This window comes from Crocodylus porosus, unplaced genomic scaffold, assembly GCF_001723895.1.
Source record: "Crocodylus porosus isolate Cpor-Errol unplaced genomic scaffold, CroPor_comp1, whole genome shotgun sequence".
NCBI lineage: Eukaryota > Metazoa > Chordata > Crocodylia > Crocodylidae > Crocodylus > Crocodylus porosus.
Window position 1 is genome coordinate 78922442 of NW_017728931.1, and position 23435 is coordinate 78945876.

The following is a 23435-nucleotide window of genomic DNA, read 5'->3' on the forward strand; positions in this document are numbered from 1 at the left end:
TGGTTAGGGGCTTATAGGACAAGCCCTATGAGGAGAGGCTGAGGGACCTGGATCTCTTCAGCCTCTGCAAGAGAAGGCTGAGAGGTGATCTTGTGGCTGCCTACAAATTCATTAGGGGGATGCAGCAAGGGATCGGAGATGCTCTGTTCACCAGGGCACCTGTTGTGATTACAAGGAACAATGGTCACAAAGTGACAGAGAGCAGATTTAGGCTAGATACCAGGAAAAACTTCACAGTAAGGGTGGCCAAAATTTGGAGTGGACTTCCAAAGGAGGTGGTGCTTTCCCCTACCTTGGGGGTCTTTAAGAGAAGTCTGGATAGGCATCTGGCCGGGGTCATCTGACCCTAGCACTCTTTCCTGCCTAAGCAGGGGGTCAGACTCGATGATCTGTTGAGGTCCCTTCTGACCCTAGCATCTATGAATCTATGAAATTTTAACTTCAGGGACCTAGAGTAATTTGAGACATGTAAACCTAGCTTAAAATAAAGCTTATGCAAAGGGATCAGGAAAAGACAGTACTTGTTCTCTCTAACTTCCAACATTAAACAGTCCATACCTAGAGATTTAACAATTGGAGAGAAAAAGCAAATGTATTATAAAGCACTGTACTAAACATGCTCAAAAGAGCCCAGTACTGTGAGGATCTGAGCAGGCTTTGGGAGGATAAAATAAGAGGTAACTCATGCAAACTTGCTGTGCATAAAAATTGTACTCTATTTAGCTCTGTGTTCTTGTATTGTAAGGTAGGAAATTATTTGGCTTCTGCACATTGAATAAGGACAGTTTGGACAGTTTTAAGCTGCTAATTATCACATGCTTCTCAAAGAATGACAGGGTTAGAGAGGTGTTCAGCTGAACTTTTCCATCACTCTCCCCATGTTTCCATCTGGCTGTGTATTGTCTTGTGCTTTTGCGTCAGATCATCTTTATCATCTTTTCTAAGACAACTCATGGTAACTGGAGAAGAGAGGCAGAAAGGGCTGCAAAACTATAATTCTGGTTGCTTTGAAATACTTCCAGACTGGTATTTTTAGCAAGACTGACAGTTTTATGCTCAATTAAATTTTAGTTCTTGAGAAATGCAGAACCAAATTGAGAAAGAACAACTACATTTAAAGGCATAATCAAAAACATCTCCAAAGCACATTGAAAAGTTCTATCATAGATGCTTCTATGGCTTCCATTATGCCCATTTTACAGATGAGGAACTCAGCAAACAAAACAAGATAGAGAGACAACCCCAGATCTACAAAATGACTTGAAAATGGCAGTGAGGATCACTACATCTAACCTTTATATGCCTGGTTTTGGGAGCAGAATTGACAAATCCAGATCTGGCATCTAAATTTTCTGTATGTTAAATGGGGAGAGTTAGAGGCTTAAGAGTGAGATTCACAACAGACATTGCACTGAATGGCAAGGGGGAGCCAATAACATTTAGTCAGTAACCTAAATGAACTAATAGAAAGAAAGGACTATGTCTCTTGGACTAGTCTTCAGAACTAGGCACTTAAGGTAGATGCTTACTTATGACTGAGATTCACAGCCCAAAATAATTTCCTGGACTTAGACATATGGGCTAAGTACAGATGTTCAGTGAATAGAAAAGATGTTCACTGTTTGGTGGGTGGGGTGGGGTGGGAACTCAGAGCATGTCTGCACTAGCTGAGGACAACAGGTTGGGGGCACTCCTGCAAGCCTCCCAGAAAGCGGTGCCAAGCCCAGCTGAGCAGCCAGTTAACCCTGATTGGCCAGCGCAGCCCCCATCCAGCTAACTGCTGTCAGCACCTGTGGTTGCAAGGCTGTGGCGCGTTGGGGGAGAACAGGAACTCCCCACAGCATGTCTCCCTCCAGCTTGCTGGTTCAGGTCTTGTGGAGGAAGAGCCAGTTTGGGCCCATGTAGCAGGAGGGCTCTGTTCCCCCCACCAGCTTGCCCCAGCCTCCTGGTGACTACAGCTTGGAAGTGAGCATGAATTTCTACTGTGCAGAAGCTGGGATCCTGCACTGCCCCTTCCTGGCCCCACACACCAGGATTGGACCCTGTTCTATGGGATCAGCCCCTGAGGCCTTGCACTTCTGCACCCAGCACCTTTCCTTGCCCAACCACATGTGCTAGAATCAGTGCCACTGCTCCCCTACCACCAAAGTTTTGGGCCCATTGGCAGCCCCATGGGCTGGACAACTCAGCACTGGGGACCAAATCTGACCTGCTGGCCAGGAGTTGAGCATTCCCGTTCTAGAGCATTTGTCCTGGAAGTGGATTAATGCCATCTTCAGCCTGTGGCTACATTCCAGGAGAGTGCCTTAACCATGAGACCATGAACTAGGTTACACTGGGGGATTGGAGGAACACTCTCCATGCTTCCTGTTAAAGCTGTGCCACTGTGCAGCTAAGAAGTTTTATAAGGCCAGAAGAGAGAGCATAAGAAGTATGACTGAAGTCCAGTGATGAATGCATTTACTGGGAGGGGAAAGTCCTGGACCCCTTATGCATTTTTCATAAAAGAGTTACTGGATAAAATGTGTAATCAGTGAAAAGAGAAGGATAGAGAGTGTCTCTGTTGTCCAGCTCCTACAGAACTCCCATGGGAGGTAAGAGATGTGTGCCTCAGAATGGCATTGATCTCCCATAAGATGCCCTGTTGCATAGGCAGAAGTCATTAACATTGCCTCCAGCCACATTTTTCAATGAAAATAGCTGAGAGTCCTAGGGGTGTTACACATACTGAATTGAACCTCTTAGATGAGCTAGAGATCACTTATTTGTGGATCCCAAAGGGGCTTAGGTGCCCAAATGGTGCCCATCATATTGACAGGTGCCAAACAAATTCTTTTCTTTATTTGGCTCCTCATGTATGTTAACCAGAATGAAAACCATTCAGCTATCCCCCCACCTGCTCCCAGCACACTTTCTGTTCATGGTGCATAAAGTTAGAGACTGGCTGAATTTGGTGCTAGGCTGGAATTAACTGAGCAAAGATCACTCGGGATATAATCAAACAGGTATCACTGATTTATGAGAGATCCAGGGAAAAAAACAGGAGTAGACTCAAGAATGGCATTTATTTTATTCACAAGAGAGCCCGCATCCAACCAAAACTGGGAATAGGATGGATCTGATTAAGCCATATTAAAATCATAATAAGTACTGCTAACTTTCATACACATGTTTATCCATCCTTAGCCTTCCTAGATGGAACTATCTTCCATTCACATGAACAAATAAAAAACCAAATAGTCACTAAAACTGACAGAGGGCAAGCATGTCTCTAAAGGACATGGAAACTCTGTCTACATTCTCTGAGCTGCACAACCACAACAAGACATCTCTCTTTTTTAATATTAACTATAGAGGAGAGTAAATATGTCACCCTCTTATGGGATTTCTTTCTGCACAAAGCCTGTTTTATGGTTTTCAGTTGCTCAGTCAACCAGGTCATTGTGTAATACATGTAACATGTAGAGCAGGCCTCAGTCTCACACTTCAACCCTCTATATCTTTCATATTTCTTATCTAGAAGTTTAATGATAGGTGATGAGGAGTAGCAGATGGTAGAGTCCACTGGGTGAGTCAAGTGGAGTTCAGACAGGAGGAGCCAGTGTAATGAATGACCGAGAACTGCAGTGCGGGCTGTAGCTAAGTGAACGGTGGGAAAGAAATGGAGTGGCATAGAGGATTCACTGGTATTTTTGCCTCAGTAACAATTCCAGTATTTGGTTCAATACATTGCAATAAGGGAAAAAATAATACCCTATATTGTTAATCAATCCTTTTATGTATAGTTTTCTTTCCCATATATATAAAAAACCCTATACCAAAACTCCTGTAGTATTTTAGTTTTAATACGCTTTCTTTGTTTGTTTTTCCCCTGCTGATTTTTCTATTAGGAAATCCCTCTTTCCAAGTATTTTACTGAAGATAAAATTCCTTACCCTCAAATTGTCTGTTTTGCCTCAAGTGTATAAACCTAGAAACTGTCTCTATAGTTGCAATATCCAGATTAATAATTGCTTGGGGAAATGAGTCCTCAGGTGTGCTTGTTCCCCTCTAGGTTTACCAAGTCTCTGCTGACAGCATGGACTGCAGATACAAAATGGTATACTCCTTAGGGAGTAGATACAATACATGATAAACACTGCTGATCAGCAATAAGTAAATGAGTAATCAGTGTTGTATAACACTGTTTCAGTGCTTCCTTTTCCAAAGCAAAAGGTGCAGCACCAAAATCAGAGTAAGAAATAATTAAAACATCTGTTCTAACATTTTTATTGCTTTATTTTATGTATTTGATGTACAGAGTTTAATGTCCTTAGGTACATAATAGTTCTTTTTGTTCCATATATTATTATGACTTCCAAATAGTCAGAAAGATCTGGACTCCATAGTATTTCTACTTAATTCCAGTTGCAATCATCTGTCTAACCTAGACACATTAGACCTTTGTAATTCTTCTAATCTAATCTGTGTATCCTAATCTGTCATAGTTACGGAATACCAGTCACTCTGGTTTCTAGGCACCAAATTACTGTAATATGAGATTGCCATAAAAATATTAGAAGGGAGCTTTTTTACTTACAGGAACATAATATTTCTTTTCTATCTGTTCTCCTTGTCCCCTGTTTTCTTTTTATTGCATATTTATCTTCTCCCTAATTCTCCTCAGCCTATATTATTATGCTAGGCGTTTGCAGAAAGGCGAAGTTTTAAATAAAATCAGACTAGCTAATCTCCAAAAGACAAATCCAGAACCTGGGAATTAAAGCCAACATGTTTTGTCTTGAACTCCAGTTCCTGATAGTTTCCTCTTGAGAATTACAGTGTTTACATTGCTGATGACACCAACTGTCATTTAGGTTGCAAATGAAGAGATAGTCCTAAAGAAGTCCAATCCCAGTACTTCGTACTTGACTCAGTGAAAATGGAGGATCAGCAGAGAGGGCATAGCATATTGATGCAATGTAGTGACTTCCAGAACAGTCCCCGTCAAGAGCTAAATCACTGAATTCTTGTTAAAACTGGAATTTCTGTAAACTAGCCTTCATGAATAGGCCTACACAGCAGCTCTTATTTTTTCACCCTTCCTACTCCTGAAGTTGGTACCCAGGGCTGCTCCCTCAAGTCTCCCTGTCTTAGTTATTCCTTTATATTAAATCTATAATAATTAATAACTTATTAGAATCTACATCTTAGTTCCCCCACTCATAAACAGCTACTCCTGGGACATCTTCTTCTGGAAAAAATTGGCAAAAGAAAATCAGTATAGCTCAGAGTCATAGTTCTAAAACTTACCCTTGAGACAATTACATACGTGTAATGAATGGCCTTTCAGGGAAATCAAAATTTTATTGGTTGTCTAAATTCCTCACTTCTGTGTTTTTAAACTAATATTTAACCTCTGCTATATTAGTATGTTCTGTTTTCCAATTAAAGTAAAATATTTATAAGCATGGTCTCTGTTCTTCAGAGACATTGGTCTGGACAAATAATTCTTCACTGTCTGTATGTCATCATGATATGTAGCTAAGGACTCTCAAGAATCTTACCGTCAGAGTAGCAACCCATTTTTTCATTAATACTCAAGTCCTAGATCCATCCTATTTGCAAAGTAGTAGCAGTTTCATAACTCCTATGCAAGCTTCATTTATTACACTACTCTGAACATTGAAATAGAGGATGCTGCCGAGAAAGAGCTTCCCAAGTCTGGTGTTTAAACTGCTAGACCTGTTTGCCTCCACTATAAAGACATCTTACCCAGGGGGGATGAAGCTGAAGAAGCTGCAGCCAACCCAAGACATGCCTGCAAATATAAAATACGACTATAAAATATGAAAATCTCAAAGGACACGGGAACATTTAAACCTGGAAGACCCTAAAACATTCAGGTTAAATCAGCTGTTGTATCTGGACTTGATAAGCAAGCCAGTCCAAACTGAGCATAGCATTCTCATTGATAATATTGGGGAAAATATCAAATTTGGGAACACAAAACAACATTTTGCCTACAAAAATTTTGCTGGTTTAAACATTCAGCATATTGCAGGTAAATTTTTCAATTTTGTGAATAAATCCTGTTTTCTAGGAACGGCAGTCTTTGGAAGGAAATAAATTTCTTTTAAGGAGCATATTTGCAATTTGCTGTCTCACATACTACTAGTTAATTCTACTCACAGGTCAATATAAAAAAAAAAAGAAATCTTTATACAGTAATAGAGTACTAGGAATAAAAACCATTCCTGGATATATATTTACTCATTCTGTGACCTTGAGCACCTCCTCTTCTGGCTTCAAATAGAAAGGTTCAACTCCTACCTGGAAAATCATTTTCACTAGATTAAAACAATCAGTTTTCAGTGAATATACTATACTTGATTCCAAGTTCTTCCTTCTGCCTGTTGTCAAAATACAAGAAGCCACAGATACAGCACCTCATTTCCTCCTCCTTCTGGCTTCCACAAGCCCAAATGATCTACAAAAGAGCACAGGAGGAGCAGAGTAAACCTGTCCATTACTTCCTGTGGTCAAGATCTCCATGTGCACTGATTTGAACTTCAGTTAATTTCAAAGGAAGCTTTCCTTCAGCAGGGACTCTTCTCAGGATTTAATATGAAGAAGTGTTTAAGGGTTACATTTAGATTGACCTAACCAGGGCAGATTTCCAATTCAATTTTTGCGTCATTCTAGAATTATTCATAGAATAATTCTGTAAAATCCAGGGCTGCATCCAGGATCAGTGATAGGGACATGGCCACACCCCCGTCAGTGGTGTAGTACATGTGCAGTGAAAAGAGCTCATTGCATATGTGCACACAGCCAAAAAGAGTGCGACCACAACCCCCTGCTGTGATCTTGGATGCCAGTAACCTCTCAGACCTCGCTGGCATGTCATTGCAAGGTTAGGTTGAGCTAAATGCCCACTCATGGAGGCATTCTCAGGGTTAAATTGGCCAAAAAGTGGCACGCAATCTAAGTTAGTTCACCAAAGAAGGTACATTAACTTAGATCAAGAAAAGGCTAATCCAATCTAGGAAGGGGTTTCCCCAATCTAGCAAATACCCAAATATGCTCACAACACATCACCTGGGCTGGGAAAGCCCAGCCACTTGTCTTAGCCTTGTGGCTGTGCTATTCTTATTCCATCCCCCTCCACATGATCCTGATTGGGTTATTTTTAGTCCCTTGACTCCCCCTTCTCAAAATCTACTAGCATCCCATCCTGCATGCACCCCTGGACCTGCCATCCCTCCCAATCCCACCAGCCTCTCCCTGCACCCCCACAATCCCACCAGCCATTACTTACCTTGGACTTCCCATCCTGCTTCTGGCAGTGGTAAACAGCTGTACGTGTCACTCCAAGAAGCAGTGCACAGCTGCATTCACTGCTCCCAGAGTAGGTTGAGACAGCTTAAAGCAAGCAAACTAAACCTAGACCTGGGTGCAGCAAATGCTTATTTACACCCCAGGTGTCACTATAAACCTGTGATATGAAGGAAGAACATTTTACAGTGGCCCTATCTTACAGCCATTCCCTATGAGGTATGGGTAGGCCAAAATAAAATGATCAATTATTTGTACTTTTGAATCATAGGAACCACATTTCCAAGAAAGAAATAAACCCTTTTACTGACATTCTGACCAATTTCTACAATTATGATGAATACATATTCTATGAAAATACACAAAACAGATTTCTCCTATCCAAAACCACTAGCTTCTCTTAAAGTGAAATCATATTCAGAACTAAACTGTTCTTTATATTTTTGGTAATTGTGGTTTTTATAACAGTGTCTCTTGTCATAGGAATTACTTAAAAGGTTCCAAAGCCCAAAATGAATGGAGTAGGGGAAAGGTTGTACTTTTCCAGTATTTAGCACACTTCAAGCTTTTCTTGTACTTGTTCTTTAATAAAAGTGCAAATAGATTTCACAAATTTTCATCCTGGGGAAAACAGTTAGCAGTATTCATGGAGGTCAGGTATCTTGAGAACTCACCGTGCTGAGAAAGGAACTCATTAGCTTTTGTTTTGTTTTTCAGACGCTGCAGATGGATGTAAACAAGCTGAATATCACATTGCTTCGGATATTCCGCCAAGGAGTAGCTGCAGCTTTAGGGCTGTTACCTCAGCAAGTTCACATCAACCGACTCATTGTAAGTACCAAGAGCTTCATATAACAAAATGGCCAGGCTATTTGCAATTAAATAAAATTAGCTTTATTGCCATAATGGAAAAGTCCAGTAGAATGTGATAGAAAGAGGTCTCCTTTCTAGAGGTTGTTTAACAGTCAAATAGAATGTGATAGAAAATTATATTCCTGTTATATGGTACTTCAAAAAACTTATAGCAGATTCCCAATTCAGTTGTAGGTCATTCTACAATTATTCATAGACTAAGTTTTGTAAAATCAAGGGGCAGATCCATGATCTCAGTGACGGTATGGCTGCACGCCCTTCGGAGGTCTGGCACATGCACAGTGAAAAGAACTCATTGCACGTGTGCAGACAACCAAAGACGGTGTGGCTGCCAACCCTCACTGTGATCCTGGATGCTGGTGAGCTCTCAGACCTCACCGCATGTCCGTGCAGCGCCTGCTGGGAGCTCCACTTGCAGCATGAGCTCTATGAGGTCATTGGTAAGGGGTCGGCCCAGAGTCCCTGCTTTTAGCTCCAGAACCTGCTGCTGTTTGCCTTTCCCTTCTGACTTTCCCACACCTTTGCATTCAAGATCAGGGGAAAGGAAGAAATGAGCAGCACATAGCCCCAGAGCTCCATGAAAGCAGGGGTTCAGCATCCCTGACAACTGCTGCATGTTCCCTTGCTTTCCCTTGCTGCTGAATTCAGGCGGGAGGGGTGCGGGAAAGAAAGGTAGGAAAAACAAACAGCATCAGGCTCCAGAGCTGTTTGAAAGGGATTCCAGACAGATCAGCTGGTGAACTCGTACAGTTCCCAGCAGAGGAGCTCCCAGCAGAAGCTGTGTTGACATGCCAGTGAGCTGAGAACTCACTGTGCAAGTAGTACAGTATCAGAGGGGGGCTGCAACCAGGCTATCATGCCTCCTCTGAATCCACCTCTGATAAAATTCCATTAGCTTCATCCCTGTTTGATTCTACAGTTCATTTTCATGAGAAAAAAATGTATCCTGGGTTTCTTTATGCCTTATCCCCTCAATCTAACTTTCATCTGAACCTCTGTCTTTATAACTTTGTTATTTCTAAGGCACCCGGATTATAGAGGCTGAGTAATTTAAATGTGAGTAATTTATTACATTAATCCTCCTGCCTTGAATTTGGGCTTTAGCAGCATGTGTTCAGGAAGGATCTTGTCATTCTTAAGGTACCACATTAACAGAAGCTGGTCAGACTTTATTTCTAAGAGGGAACAGTAAGGCTTTTTTTTTTTTTTTTCCAAAAGATGTTCCTTTTCATTTTGAGATCCTCCATGTAAGGTGAATGGTAATGGGACACAGTATGAACCTATCACTTTTGTTGCTTTCCACAGGGCATTTTTGCTATCAAACAAATACCCATATTGTTCCATTCTTAAGGTACCACATTAACAGAAGCTGGTCAGACTTTATTTCTAAGAGGGAACAGAAAGGCTTTTTTTTTTTTTTTTCCAAAAGATGTTCCTTTTCATTTTGAGATCCTCCATGTAAGGTGAATGGTAATGGGACACAGTATGAACCTATCACTTTTGTTGCTTTCCACAGGGCATTTTTGCTATCAAACAAATACCCATATTGTTCCATTATTCCATTAATGTTTCACAATGAAGGCAAGTTATTTTTTTAATCTTCATGTAGGCTGAACATTAGCAAAGAGGAATGACAGGTTCAGCATAAATGTATTTCCTAGTTCAATGAGATTTTAAATGTCAAAGGGGATAAAAAATACCTTCACATAATGCCTCTACGTGAGAGGATCACACAAGATGTACAAAAGGGAACATGAGCAGCAATATAGTTCAATCCTTTTTATTTCCTTTAGGAATGCCAACCATTCATAGCAATCTTTCTGTCCTGTACATTAACCAAAATGATAAGGTTATAAGGTTTACACATAGTAAAGTACAATTAAGAGAGAAACTCTCTTTATGAGTGCTAACCCCAGCTAGCAGAGCAAATCACTTAGCAGCTTCCCTGATGGATCCTAAGTAACTGAGAAATGAAACACAGGCCATGACATGTAATTACTGGTTAATTTTGCAATTAATTTAGACTGGATACATGTGCAAATTAACTATCATGCCATAAAAGGTCCATCCAGCTATAAAGCCAGAGCTGGAAAAGGTGTACTAACTTTATAGCTGGTTTCTGTCCAGCTTTAGTTTGCATGTGTAGCAAGGTATGCCCCCACCACTAGGTTCCCTAGGCTGGTGGGGCTCCCAGGCATAGGACTGCAACATGCTAAGCCCCTGCCAGAAGCCCCATCAGTTGATGTGGCTCCCAGGTACAGGGGAGGGTGAGGGGGCACTATGTACTGCTGGGACTTGGAGTCCTGCAGCTGATGGCACTCTCAGCCCCGGCAGCTTTCCACGCAGTGCCACAACTGAGTCATACCAGCATCCCCCATCAGCTGCAGGACTTTGGCAGTACATGGATTGCAGCTGCAGCTGAATCTTGCTAGCTGCTGGATTCTCAGCTGTGGGAGCTTGCTACTTGCTGGTGCAGGGGGAGCCCAGGATGGCGATCCCAGAATCTCCCTGCACCAGTAATAAAGCATGACTCGATCTGATTTGGGATCCCATAGTCACACCTCCTGCCATGCATGTGTCCTATCTCCTGCCATGCATTAGATCTTTTCACACGTTTACCCAAACATCTAGGTTAGGGATAGACATTCAAAAAGCTGAAGCCTGAATTGATTCAATCTTGGAAGGTTAGTCTAACCTGCAAAAATTGAACTGATTTGCTTGTGATGCGCCTGCAGCTGCCAGGTGCTGCACAGAAGAAGGGGCACAGAGGTGGGTGCAGGGCTCAAAGCCCACCAGCACTTCCAAGCTGGCCCGAGCAGCCTGCAACCCAGCCAGCCCTCACTCATGCTGCTAAGCTAGCCTGTCACAGAGCCACAGCCGCTGGGAAGGGCCCAGCCCCCATGGCCCAGCCTCCATGGTATTAATCTATGCATTTTCTACATCAGAGTGGCCAACCTGTGGCACAAGTGCCACAATGGCACAGGCTGCCTCTATGTGTGGGCCACAGCAGATCAGGAAGGGGCCAGGCAGTGCAGCAACAGATAGGGCAGGAAATAGAGCGGAGCAGGAGATCAGGCAGGAAGCACATAGTAGGGAGCAGCAGAAAACAGATCTGGCAGAAGAAGGGAATAGGAGTGGCACTTAGGGAATGTGCAGGTCTAATTTGTGGCACCCCTGCAAAAAGGTTGCTCCCACTGTTCCAAATGGATAAAATAGGGCACAAAAGAAGATATATGACTTGTCCAAGATCTTATAGTTGCTAAGAAGAGTTAAAAAAGTAATTCAAGACCTTATTCCCACTGCCCATGCTGTTGCTGCTACATAGGCAGTTCCCCCCATGCAACATAAACACTAAATTAGCAGAGGTATAAAGTCCCTCCTGTGATCAGAGGGAAGGTCAGTTACGGGCATCATAAAGAGGTGGGGATGCCACTTCATCTACCTACTTTCGCTTCCATAATCCACCTACTCCCAGAATGTATTATTTTCCCAGAATCATGGCTTCAGTGTCATGGCAGCTGTTCACACGGGTGATTTGATAATTAACCCCTGCCTTGGCACTGTTGTAGGTATTTTCATTTCGCAAAACTCAGCTTGTCTCAGGGATACTGCTCTCTAAAGATACATAGTTTATATATATCCTGGCTGATCACAAGAGAACAAACAGGGCTGAGTGATGTGCTGGTATAATGTGATAACATAGAGGTAAACACTTACCCACCAAAATACGGAGGACAGAAGTTAAATTTAAAGTAATCCTCCTGGAAAGTATGCTGTTAAATCTGATCTCCGTGTGAAGTTATTCTTCTGAATGCAGTGTTATTTATTTAAAAATATCATGATATATTTCTTTCCTCATAGCAATGAAGGAATAAAGCAAAATATCTCTATATCCTGGAGGAAAATATTAAATTTGTCTCAGTTTTAATAAACTTGTCTGTATTCTGTTAACAAAAATTGCAAGATAGTGGAACCAAGAGCAGGTTTTTCTCCTATGCTGTCAGAATTGTTTCCAGGCAGACTTTGAGGTCCTTTCAAATTATTGTGCCATCATATGGAACGATATTGCAATAAAACATAAGAACAGCACATCTCACCATGCCTCGTGACTAAAATGTGTTGACACTAATATAGCAAAACAACAGCAAACTACTTGTCATTATCCTAAGCATTTTTGCGTGAGCAAAATATATAAAGTTGATGACCTGTAGGTAAAAATAATCTATCAACAGTCACCAAGCAAAAGGGAAAAGATATAACCCATAGCAAATTGTATCATCCTGTGAAGACTGAACTGGTTGAAAATGAGAATCAGTATGTACAGTTGAGCAGCCTGTGTATCCTGTTCTGCCACTTTGACAATATGGTGAAGCTTTTGTGGCTAGCAGAAAGTATTCAGGACTCTACAGTTTTATATGATTTTGTGTGATCTGATTTTACTAGGGAAAGAAGAACTGTGTTGAACTATTTGTGTCTCCGGTAAATAGAAAACTAGGAATTTCTGATGCGCTCCCATCTGAAGAGGTGTTGCGTTCGCTTAATATCAATGTTTTGCATCAGAGTTTATCCCAGTTTGGAATTACAGAAGTCTCTCCTGAGGTAGGTGATCACTTGTCTATCATATTAGCGTGTATTATAACTTAGGCAAAAGTATTATAATCATTGAATTCTGTGTTAGCTCAAAGGCTAAAGCATTGAAACTGAAGAAAATATCTAGCTTAAAACATTACTGTTACAAGACAATAATAAAATAATGCTGTTAGATGCTTTAAGAATGCTTGAATGGGCTAAAAATAATCCTTTAGAAACTTTGGTTTTGCATATATGAGTTGACTTGCTTGGAGACTTCTTTTGGAGAAAAAAAATAGAACATCTCATAATTCCCCACTTCAGGTTAGTTTATCAATCTGCTTTGTCCATATAGGTTTTAATTGTATCTTATATGGAAGACTTTTCATACTTTGTTTTTATCTATGTCTCACTGGCTGCATCTACACAAGATGCTGACTGCATAATTGTTACTGCACAGTCATTTAGTACTTGCATAGCCAAGTACTAAATGAGTGCACAGTAACCAGCATTACTGCACAGTAGCATCTCAACACGGTTGCCTACTGACACTTACTATGCTGTAGTAACGTGCCCAACAACGCTACTGTGCAGTAGTAATGAGCTGCTGTGCAGTAAGTATCTTGTGTAGATGCGGCCACTCTGTCTTGTGGAAGAGTTTTTTAACTAACCAAATAAAAGATCGTTGTTATTGTTATTATTGCTCTTACAACTTTTATTTTTGTATAGTAACATATTTTAAAGAAATAACATCACTATCACCTCCACATTGCTCAAGACATTGCTGTTCAGTCATACATTCAACTTTGAGCTTATCTGCTGAGCTGTGTATACTATGGGGGATACCAATTTAAAAATAAAGGAAGGAAATTGGTGAGTTCACATGTGTCAGGCATCAGACTACCATTCTGGATTTTTTTTGGTGTCTCAGAGGCCCATACAGCCAGTCAGATCTCTATGGGAGTTCAGATCCATGAGTCACCTGAAAAAAAAATCATAAACAAACATTATTTTTCCCATGACAATTTCCATTTTGGCAAGAATATGAATTTAAAAAAAAAGAAGACATTTTTATTGAAAAAAACAAAAACTTGAAAAACCTAAATTTAACAGCTTTACTCCCTTCCTAAGCAAAGCATTATAGTTCTCAAATCCAAGTCTGTGTATATGCCATAGCTAGTTACATAATGGCTGCTGCTTATAGTATCTTTAAAGTTATTGGACAGACATTTTTTCTGGCTGATTTTAAATATTCTACTTCAGTGGAAAATGCTTCAAGACAGATTCAGTCTGAAAATGTAACACCAAGAACAAATTCTCATAAGTACACTTGTATGCATTTCCTATAGGAAGTTACCTGTGCAGAAATGGGAAAGTTCACCCATTTTTGGCAGCTCTAATACTGGGTTAGAGGGTCATAAAGTGAAGCTAAGCACTTCCGTGCAAATGTCAGATCTGTTCACTACAGGTCCCATCAACTATCAGGGCTACTGATACTAAAATACTTTCTTTAAATTAGAATTGTCCTTTGTTGAAGCCTATGAGTTTTACAGCTGTAATAAATATAATTATCTGTTCCAAATAGTGCACTTACAAATAACACTCCAAATAGATATGGGAAGAAAATATATATGAATAATGGATGAATGGAGAAATGATTTCAAGTTTTCAGGGACTGTCTGAAAAATAAAGTGCTGAACGTCTCATCTATGTTATATGAAAAAAAGTATATTTCAATACTCTGGAACTGCTAGGTATTTGCATTTGCTCTCTGTCAATCAGATAAATGTAGCCAAACAGAGGAAACGATTTCAAACAAGATAAGTCATTGAAGAATGTATAAAACCATGGAGACTGTACTCTATTTTAAAGCTGTTGCAAAACAAGAACCTTATTTTAATATTATGTCTTTTATTCTTGTTTTTAATTACAAAACTAAGAGCCAAATTCTGCAAAGACTTATGCACATGCTAGTGACACATGTAACTAGTCCCATTGACTTCAGTGGAACTATTTATATATGTAAGCTTTTGCCAAAATTGGAGCTGAGAAGACAACTAGGTGTAATCTTACTTGCCTGGTTATTAACTCTTCCCTAAATCTGCCCAAAGAATAAAATCAAACCCTACAAAGCAAAAGCAAAACAAACCCAAAAGATAAACTAGGGAAACTCTTCATAGCACAGTGTACAAAGACCCTTGCAGCCCTTTGAATAAATATATTCCTACATTCTTTGATTACATTAATTCCTGAACTGATGCTAAATCTATCCTTTCATATGTTACAATGTCTGAGCCCTTCAAAGTCTTTAATGCATTTGTCTTAACAATATCCCTGTAAAGTTAGGATGTATTTTCCTCGTTTTACATCTGGAAAACTGAGGCCTAAGATCATGTAGTAAGTCTGTGGATGAGCATGAAACTGGGTCCTTGACATCTAGGGGCCAGAGAGGTACCTGTACCAGTGGGTCAGTAAGCAATACATCTTAATCTGTATACTCACGGTAAACTGATGTGGGTATGTCTCTATTGACTTCAGTTGAACTGTGCCACTTAGCTGAGGATGAATTGCCCTATAATCAATTTAGGGAGATCAGTATATTTTCAATTAAATCAACTCTGTCTAGACTATCATATGTTAGTCTCTGAGAAATACCTCCTAAGTAAGAGCTGATATCCATCCTACCTTTGCTGTGGGAGTACTGACTTTCTAGTCACTTAAAATGGTGTCCTATACATGCATATATTTTTCTGTAACATATAATCAGCCTGTGGAACTTCTGTGACAAGATGCTGTTGAGTTTAAGAGTTTAGATGATTATAGTAAAGGATTTGATATAGCTGAATAATGAAACTGTTCAGTTAGGCTTTCATGTTTCATGGCAATAAGCCAAATAGTAATTGATAGGAAGTGTGGAAGTAAGTACAAAATTTGCCATGGGCAGCTTACACAGGCCTGTACAGAAGTTACGCTTATCACAGGTTAAGTGTGCAAAAAGCTTTCTAAAGCCATAACTGAACAGACATTCATAACACATAGAATGCTTTAAAAATGGTGGATCCTGGTCTAAGTTAACCCTGGATGGATGTGGTATCAAACTAAAGCGCTTTTGGTTAGAGCAATCTATTGAATGTCTGTACCAGTCCCATCCCAAGCCAAGATAGGTTACATTCCACCAGCATCCCAGGGACCTCTTGCTGGGCAACTTGCAAGCCTCAGCCAGTGCTCATTTGCTCTGGGCAAGCACTGGCCCAGCCCTGCTCCCAGGCTGTCAGAGGGGAGACAGACAGAAAAGACTCTGTCTCCTCCCTGCATGGTCTGGCAGTAAGGTGGAGGAACAAAGCCTCTCTGCTGTGTGGATGCCTACAGCCAAGCTGGCAGGCACAGGTCTCCATGTGGCAGAGAGGCTCTATTTCCCCCTTCCTCTTTCCCTGCCACAGTTCCCAGCGTGGCGAAAAGCAGTGCAGATCCAAGCTGTAGCTCCTGACTGCAGCTGGGGGAATGGAGCCTCTCTGCCACGTGAAGATTTCCATCCCCCTCCCCAACATATGGACATGGGTCTGGGTGGGGGCTGGGCTGGGTCCACATGGGAGAGAGGCTCCACTTCCGCAGCTGCAGCCAGGAGCTGCAGCTTGGGGCTGCACCACTTTTTGCAGCACTGGGAACTGGTGGGGTGGGGGAGGGAAATGGAGCCTCTCTGTCACACGGATCCCACCCCCAAGCTTGTGGCCATGATTCTTGATGTAACCAGACCAGGTCCTCTCCACCCCACTCTGCAGCTACAGTTCTCGATGCACTGAAAAGCAGTGCAGCAGTGAGCTGCAGCTTCTAGCTGCAGTTGAAGGAATGGAGCCTCTCTGCTGCACAGACCCAGCATGAGCCTCACCAAAACAACCCATGCCCGCAAGTTTTGCGGGGGGGCGTGGAATCCACATGGCAGAGAGGCCCTATTCCCCGAGCTGCATCCAAGAGCTACAGCTTGGAGCTGCACTGCTTTTTGGTATACTGGGAACTGTGGTAGGGGGTAGAGGAGAACAGAGCTTCTCTGCTGGCCCCTACCAAGACCTGAGTCCACAAGCTGTGGGGAGCTCCTTTCCCACTCCTCCAGCAGCTGGCACTGACAGCAGCTATCTGGCAAGGTGGCAGGGCTGGGAAGAGGGGCCACACTGGCCAATCCAGGGTAGGTGGTTTCTCAGCTGGGGTTGGCTTGGCTTGGCATTCTCCTGCAGCCTCCTATGAGGTGTGCAGGAGTGCCCGCAGCCTCCTGGCCTCAGCCACTGCCTCTACAGGCAGGCTCCGAGTCCCCCCACTAATGTGTGTTCTGTTCAGTCCCAACCTAATGTAAAGCGCTTTAAATAAAGCACTATTCATAGAGTGCTTCCACCTCGGGCTTTTTGAGCATCTGTACTTAGCCCAAATGTCTACTACAAGAATTCTTGTGATTGCATTTGAACCATGTGATACTGACTTCTGTGAGAGACAAGGTTAGATGGACCAATCATAAACTTTAAAGCATATACAAACCGTAAGTCAGTGCAAGGACAAGTGATCGTAACCCATAGTTTGAATGCATATTATCATCTTGGAAAGACACACTGCTAATCAAGAACAAAACCCAGAGCCACTTGGTGCCCATCAGATCAGGCATGGCACACATAGTATTCTATCTGGACAAGGTAAAAAACAAGAGTTACACCCCTACAGAAATCTGCTGGTCATATAGCCAAAAAGAGATTTGCCTCTCCTAAAAACCTGTCCCCACAAAAAAAAAGATACATAAAAATAGCATCTGTTTCACAAAAATGGAGTTGTATACAAGGAAAGAACTAATGTGGAACTTGAAGGCTGCCCTAAAAATTATCATATCCAGGATTGTTTTAGTCTTTCCAAAGCAATTTTGTCATCATGGGCATGTTATTAACCAAATCATCTACCTTGGGTTAAAATAGAAGTGGTAACTCAGGTTTCAACTCGGGTTAGCCACTTGACTTTGACTCCAGGCTACTCTATTGGCTTTACCTTGAATTGTTAATCCAATTTACCTTGTCTTCATTGCTATCGTGTAAGCTAAGTCTGCAACATCCCTTCACCCCTTGGTACAAGTCAGTGCCTCCCTTCTCCCATTCCCCTCAGTTACCAAGGATTGAGTGTTCATTTTCCTTGTTACTGAGAATGCTTTGCTAGATTTGCCTGTGCCCTGCTTCCCAACATATCTTAGTGACGGAAAGGTTTATTAAAAAGCTAAATATTTTTATATGCACACACCTTGCTCCAGTTCAGCTGAACCTAAGAAGACCCCCTATGCACAGGACACGTCTACATCAGATGATAACTGCACATAGCCCATAACTACTCCGCAGTCAGCATCACAAAAAAGCTGTTTCTCAATGCAACTGTGCAGTAACTCCGGTTACTGTGCAGTTTATCTAAGTACTAAATAACTGCACAGTAACGACTGCATAGTCAGCACCTTATGTAGGCACAGCCACACCCTCTTAAATCAGTTCAGTAATAGCTTACATTGATTTAAATTATGTTATTTTTTCACTGACTTAATTGATATAAGTGAGACTTACACATGTCCACACAGGAAATAGCATGGTTTTGAACTAAACTGGTTGTTTGTCGGCAAGAAAATCAAAAGTAAACAAGGTTAAAGTATATCTGTCTAAGGCCTGAGCAGCTGCCTAGTTAGCTAAAGAAATGTGTAATGGTTCCCATTAGTTTAATGTAATCATCCACTCCCAGCCTCAAGCTTCAGTGTCTGTAAGAGTTGAGAGGGTTTTTTTCCTCAGCGTCTCTGCTTTTCTGATCCTTAGTATCAGACAAAAGGACGTACCCAGCTTATCTCTTGAACCTTGACAATTAAACCATTTTAAAATTAACTTAGTAGTTTAGATCCATGTCTTATCAGTTCTTATGGACTTCAGAAGTAAAAGTTCTGAATTGTTTCAGAAATAATTTTTTATCATGCAGATGAGGTGACTCATCTGTGATAACCAGTAGGCCTGTGTGAATGGTGAAGTGTTTGATTTGGAGTTGGAGATTCGGATCAGCTGGGGAAAAGCAAGCACAGAAAGGCAGCTGCAGGTTTTCCCCGCGGCTCCTCTGCTGTGCCTGCCTCTCTCCAGGTGGGGGGAGCTTCAGGAGAAGCCCCCATGGATACCCTACCCAGCCCCAGCCCCTGCTCTGCCACAGACTCCAGGCACTTAAAAAAAAAAAAAGCCCCACACTCACCATCTGCAGCAATGGTGATTGGGGCCTCTGGGCACCCATGGCAGAGCCCCTGTGCAGTGCAGGGCAGTGGGAGTCATTGTGGATCACCCCCCCACACACTTCGCACCTGCCCCATGGCATGGGTGCAGTGCAGTGCAGCAGGGCACCACACGTTGTCTGGGAGCTGGGGCCACTGGGGCAGAGCAGTGCTAGGCTCTGGCTGACCTATGGAGCCGCCCTAAGTCCTGGACAGTGCATGGCATCCTGCCAAGCCATGCTGCACCCGTGTCAGGGGGCTGCTGCGGTGTGGGTGCCAAGCGGGGGGGTACTCCCCACTGTCCCGCGCTGCGTGGGGGGGCTCTGCCATGAGCCATTAGAGGCCCCAGTTGCTGCTCCTGCAGTCAGTGAGTGTGGGGCTATTTTTTTTTTAATTGCTGGGATGCTGGGGCCAGGCAGGGCAATCATCGGAGGTGTGGCTGGGCAGAGGGGGAGATCATGGAGCAGGGGCTGTGCAAGGTGCTCTGCCACTTGGCCCTGGAGCCCCCATAGCTGCTGCTACTGCTGATGAGTGCATTTTGGAGGGTTTGGAGGTTTGTTTATTTTTTAATTTCCAGACTTCTGGGGCTAGGCAGGGGGGGCATTGGGGAGTGAGTCTGTGCTGGAGGGCTCTGCCAGGAGGCCCCACAGCCCTTGCTGCAGCCAATGAGTGTGGGGCTTTTTTTTAAAAAGAGGTGAGAGGCTGGGGCTGGGCGAGGGATAGGGCCAGGCAGGGTAGTCATGGGGCCTTCTCCCATGGCTCCCCCTGCCCAGGGAGAGGCAGGTACAGGCAAAGGAGCCTCGGGAGAACCTGCAGCCACCCAGCTGTGCCTGCCTCTCCTCAGCTGATCCAAAACTCTGAATCTTTTCCAAATCAATTCAGAGGATTCCTAATAACCAGAACTCCTGCAATTATAATTGCAGAAGAGTTTAAATAAGGGGTCTACTGTCCTTAATACCATACAGCAGGATAAAGTGTGTAGATTCCTTTGGTTAGGGTAAGGAAGTGTTTTGGTGTTCCAAAATGGTATTGCAATCGGTGTTATCGTTACAGCCGCATGACTGTCTTTTTATAGACAATCTCTAGTATTTGGAAATGGTTGGATCTGATTTTCTAAGGGAAAATTAATGAAAACTCTGCCATGGTCAATAAAGATAGTTGATTCAACAACATATGTCAAATTCTATCAGAAAAAAAATCTCTCCTTTGTCACTGTTTTATTAAAAAATAAAACAATTAAAAGAATTGAAAAAATAAAATAGCACTCAGCTTGTATCTGGAGAATCATAGCAGCAGTTCACTAACCCTCTAGGGCAGCTCAGCTGATTTTCTGTATGTGCCTTTCATCCAGTTTTCCACTCGGGATGCCTGAAACACAGGAAGGTCATTGGTTAACCTAAAGAGGGTCAAACAGTTAGCTCCTGAGCCAGTGCTGCAGCTGTTCTGCTTGTGGAATTCCCATGGATTTCAATGGGAGCACCGAAAGCAGAGCAGCTGCAATTCTGGGCACTAAGCCACCATTAGGACCCAGGTCCTGTGTTGTAATTACTTATTAAAACAACTTCCCTACTATGCTGAGGTAGCAAAATTGCACAGACCACTACAAGGCAATGATGAAAGATGTGGAAATATTATTTAAAATATGTTTAGGAACAGTTTCCGCAACTTACCATTGAAAACTCTTCACATTTCTGAGCATTTCCCTAAACAAAGGACAATCATTTGTTATGCCTATGCAGCCTGAGGACATGTATACTGTTTATAGGGCCAAAATGTGATACCTCATGTGATACTGGTGAGCAATCACCTGCACAAGTACTCTTACTGAATTTAGTGGGGCAAATTGTTTACCACTGTGTATAGTAAGTTGCTAGTTGGGTCCAGTGCTGTGGAAGACATGTATGTCACCAAGAGAATGCTTCTGTTGGAGAGGTTTTCCTTTTTAATACTACTTCTGTGTTCTCTTCTTGATATAAGTCAGTAGATGGTAATTTTTAAAAGCACCTTTAAATTGACCACCCTAAATGCATAGGTTTTTATTTTGTGAAACTGCAATTCATGAATTGCACAGACTAGAAGCAGGAGGAAGCACATCTGTGTTGAAATGAGAGACAGTCAAAGTGAGCTCTTCTGGCAAATGCAGTACAGCAGTTCTTTTTGAACTTTGGCTGTATGTCCAGAAGTCCGTCACTGCAAAGTGCATGCAAACACCTCCACTTGAATTTTTTCTGGTCAAAGATTTTTTGGTGGGGGAGGCTTTTAGGGCTAAAGAGATTAGTAAATGTGTATAGCAGTTGCTTGATTGGGCAAGCTTCTCAGGGCATGGCAAATTCTGAGCATGAGTTACCCCCATTTCTGCTAGATATTCTACTAGCAACATGTTTCCAAATCATGTGAAGACCCGGAGATAGAACAAAAGGCCCTCTGAGTTTGAAGGCTGTCTATCTGTTGCCAATATGAGACAGCTGAATCCTTCTGGTCAACCTCATGACCTTTTTATGTAAATGTCCCCATCATAGACTGTCTTCATTGGAAGAAAAGAGAGTAACAAGATAAAAATAGCTGCCTTGAGCTAAAACTCTTAATGAAGACAAGGCAGTGCTACTGGTTTTACACAAGTAAGTCAGTTGAGTTAATGCCTAAACAGATTTTCTGTGCAAGGACAGCATTCAGAGTTAGGAAAATAAGTAGTGAGGGCCTGATGAAAATACCTTGTGCTTACTCGATTTGACAGTTGTATTTGAGAAAGGCTATAATAAAAAAGGAAGCAAATAGACTGGGAATTTAGCTCTTCATACTACTATATACAATTTAAGTTCTTTCAAATCTGTTGTTATTTAGGTTTTGCCCTTTGAAACATATAAGTGAAGATTTGTATTATAGAAAGAACATGCAAAATATTTTGAGGGGCATTTTAGCTGAAGAGAAGATACTTGGATCCAAATTTCAGTTAGCTTTTTTTCTATTTGAAAATGTAGTGGCAATCTTATCGTTCACAGACTACCACATTTTTTTTTATTTTAGGAAAGCCAAAATAAATATTATTTAGCTTCTTTAAATGTTATATTCCCCAAAAGCTCTGCAGTTTTCAGCATACACAGCTGCTTTAAAAGTGTAATATCACTGGTAGTCTCTAGGGTTAGGAGATTGCATTAAACATAATCAGAATTTAATATAAGGTTTTTTTCAGGTTATAATATCAGGGTTTCTCAGTTATTAATGCATCATGAGATTCAGTTTGCACCTGTTTTCACTTCTGTGTAAGTTGTAAATAGTACGTAGGCTTGTGTGTGGGTGTTGTGGGAGGAGACACATAACAGAATGAAAAAGACAGCTTGAGCAATTTCCTCAGCAAACATAAGAGCCCTGCCCTCTTACCTGATGAGCTAGGTAGTTTCCGAGAAAGAATATGAATCTTGTTTGCTTAGCTTAAGATCAACCCATTATGTGAATGCGAAATTTACTTTAGCACTTGCTAAGGAGCATTTAAACCATCTTTCTCTGTGTTAGGATTATTGTGGCAAATGAGTTCAGCCAGTTTGCTTAGCTTAAGTAGACGTTGAACTGGCAGCAGTCAAATGAAGTGCCCTACACTATAGAATACTAACTGTAACAAAACTAAAAACATGATTAATGCTGGACCAGAACTCTTTAATCTGCATATGCTATGGTATAACATCACCCTTTATTTTTCTTATCCTTTATTTTTTAATAAAGAAAAATGTTTTGCAAGGACAACATGAAGCGGATAAAATCTGGAGCAAAGAAGGATTTTATGCAGTTGTCATATTTCTCAGCATCTTTGTCATTTTAGTAACGTGTTTAATGGTAAGTTTATTGTTTTTCCTTGTTTTTTATTAATATATTGTTTACATCATTCTGATGGGTAGAGTCCTGCAGCCTTTATGTATCCCAAAAGCATTTCCACAAATTAGTCATAAGCTTGGCCACTAAATAACAGTCAGGAACTCTGATAGTGCTGTGAGGCCACAGACAGATGATTAACAGATACATGAATCTTATTATGTTTAGAATGTTTCATTTCTGACATAAAATATTACAATAGGTGAGATAAAGAAATAATGGGCACTTAACTGTGCATAACAACTTTACTGTAACTTAATTGAGAGCTTCCAGTAACATGATAAACCATTAGAGTGAAGCTTGAAAAAATAGTTTACTAAGCTTGCAGTCAAAGTAAATACAGACTTCTAGCACATTTTATTTCTTATTTTACAAGGTAATAAAGCAGCAATACATTGACATAAAATGTTTTATGCATAGTAATAGTATATTTTAATAATTATATTAATGTGAAATTAAAATATTAAATATTGCTCCTCAATGATTCGAGTAGAGGTAAGTCTGTCAGTTATTTAACTGGTCTTTTGCCATTTAGTTTTACATGTCATATAGTACTGTA

General features: G+C 41.5%; 1 protein-coding gene across 2 annotated transcripts in view; it reads left to right on the forward strand.

The window, feature by feature from the left end:
• PTPRR (protein tyrosine phosphatase, receptor type R) overlaps positions 1–23435 on the forward strand; it is a 211627-nt gene that overhangs the window by 96354 nt on the left and 91838 nt on the right. The window contains exons 3-5 of one of the 2 annotated variants that reach the window (XM_019543212.1): positions 8035–8148; positions 12634–12789; positions 22730–22840. In XM_019543212.1, coding sequence (XP_019398757.1) covers positions 8035–8148; positions 12634–12789; positions 22730–22840 — 381 coding nt within the window. Of the gene's footprint in view, positions 1–8015; positions 8149–12633; positions 12790–22729; positions 22841–23435 lie in introns of both variants that reach the window. The other variant, XM_019543213.1, reaches the window with a different exon arrangement.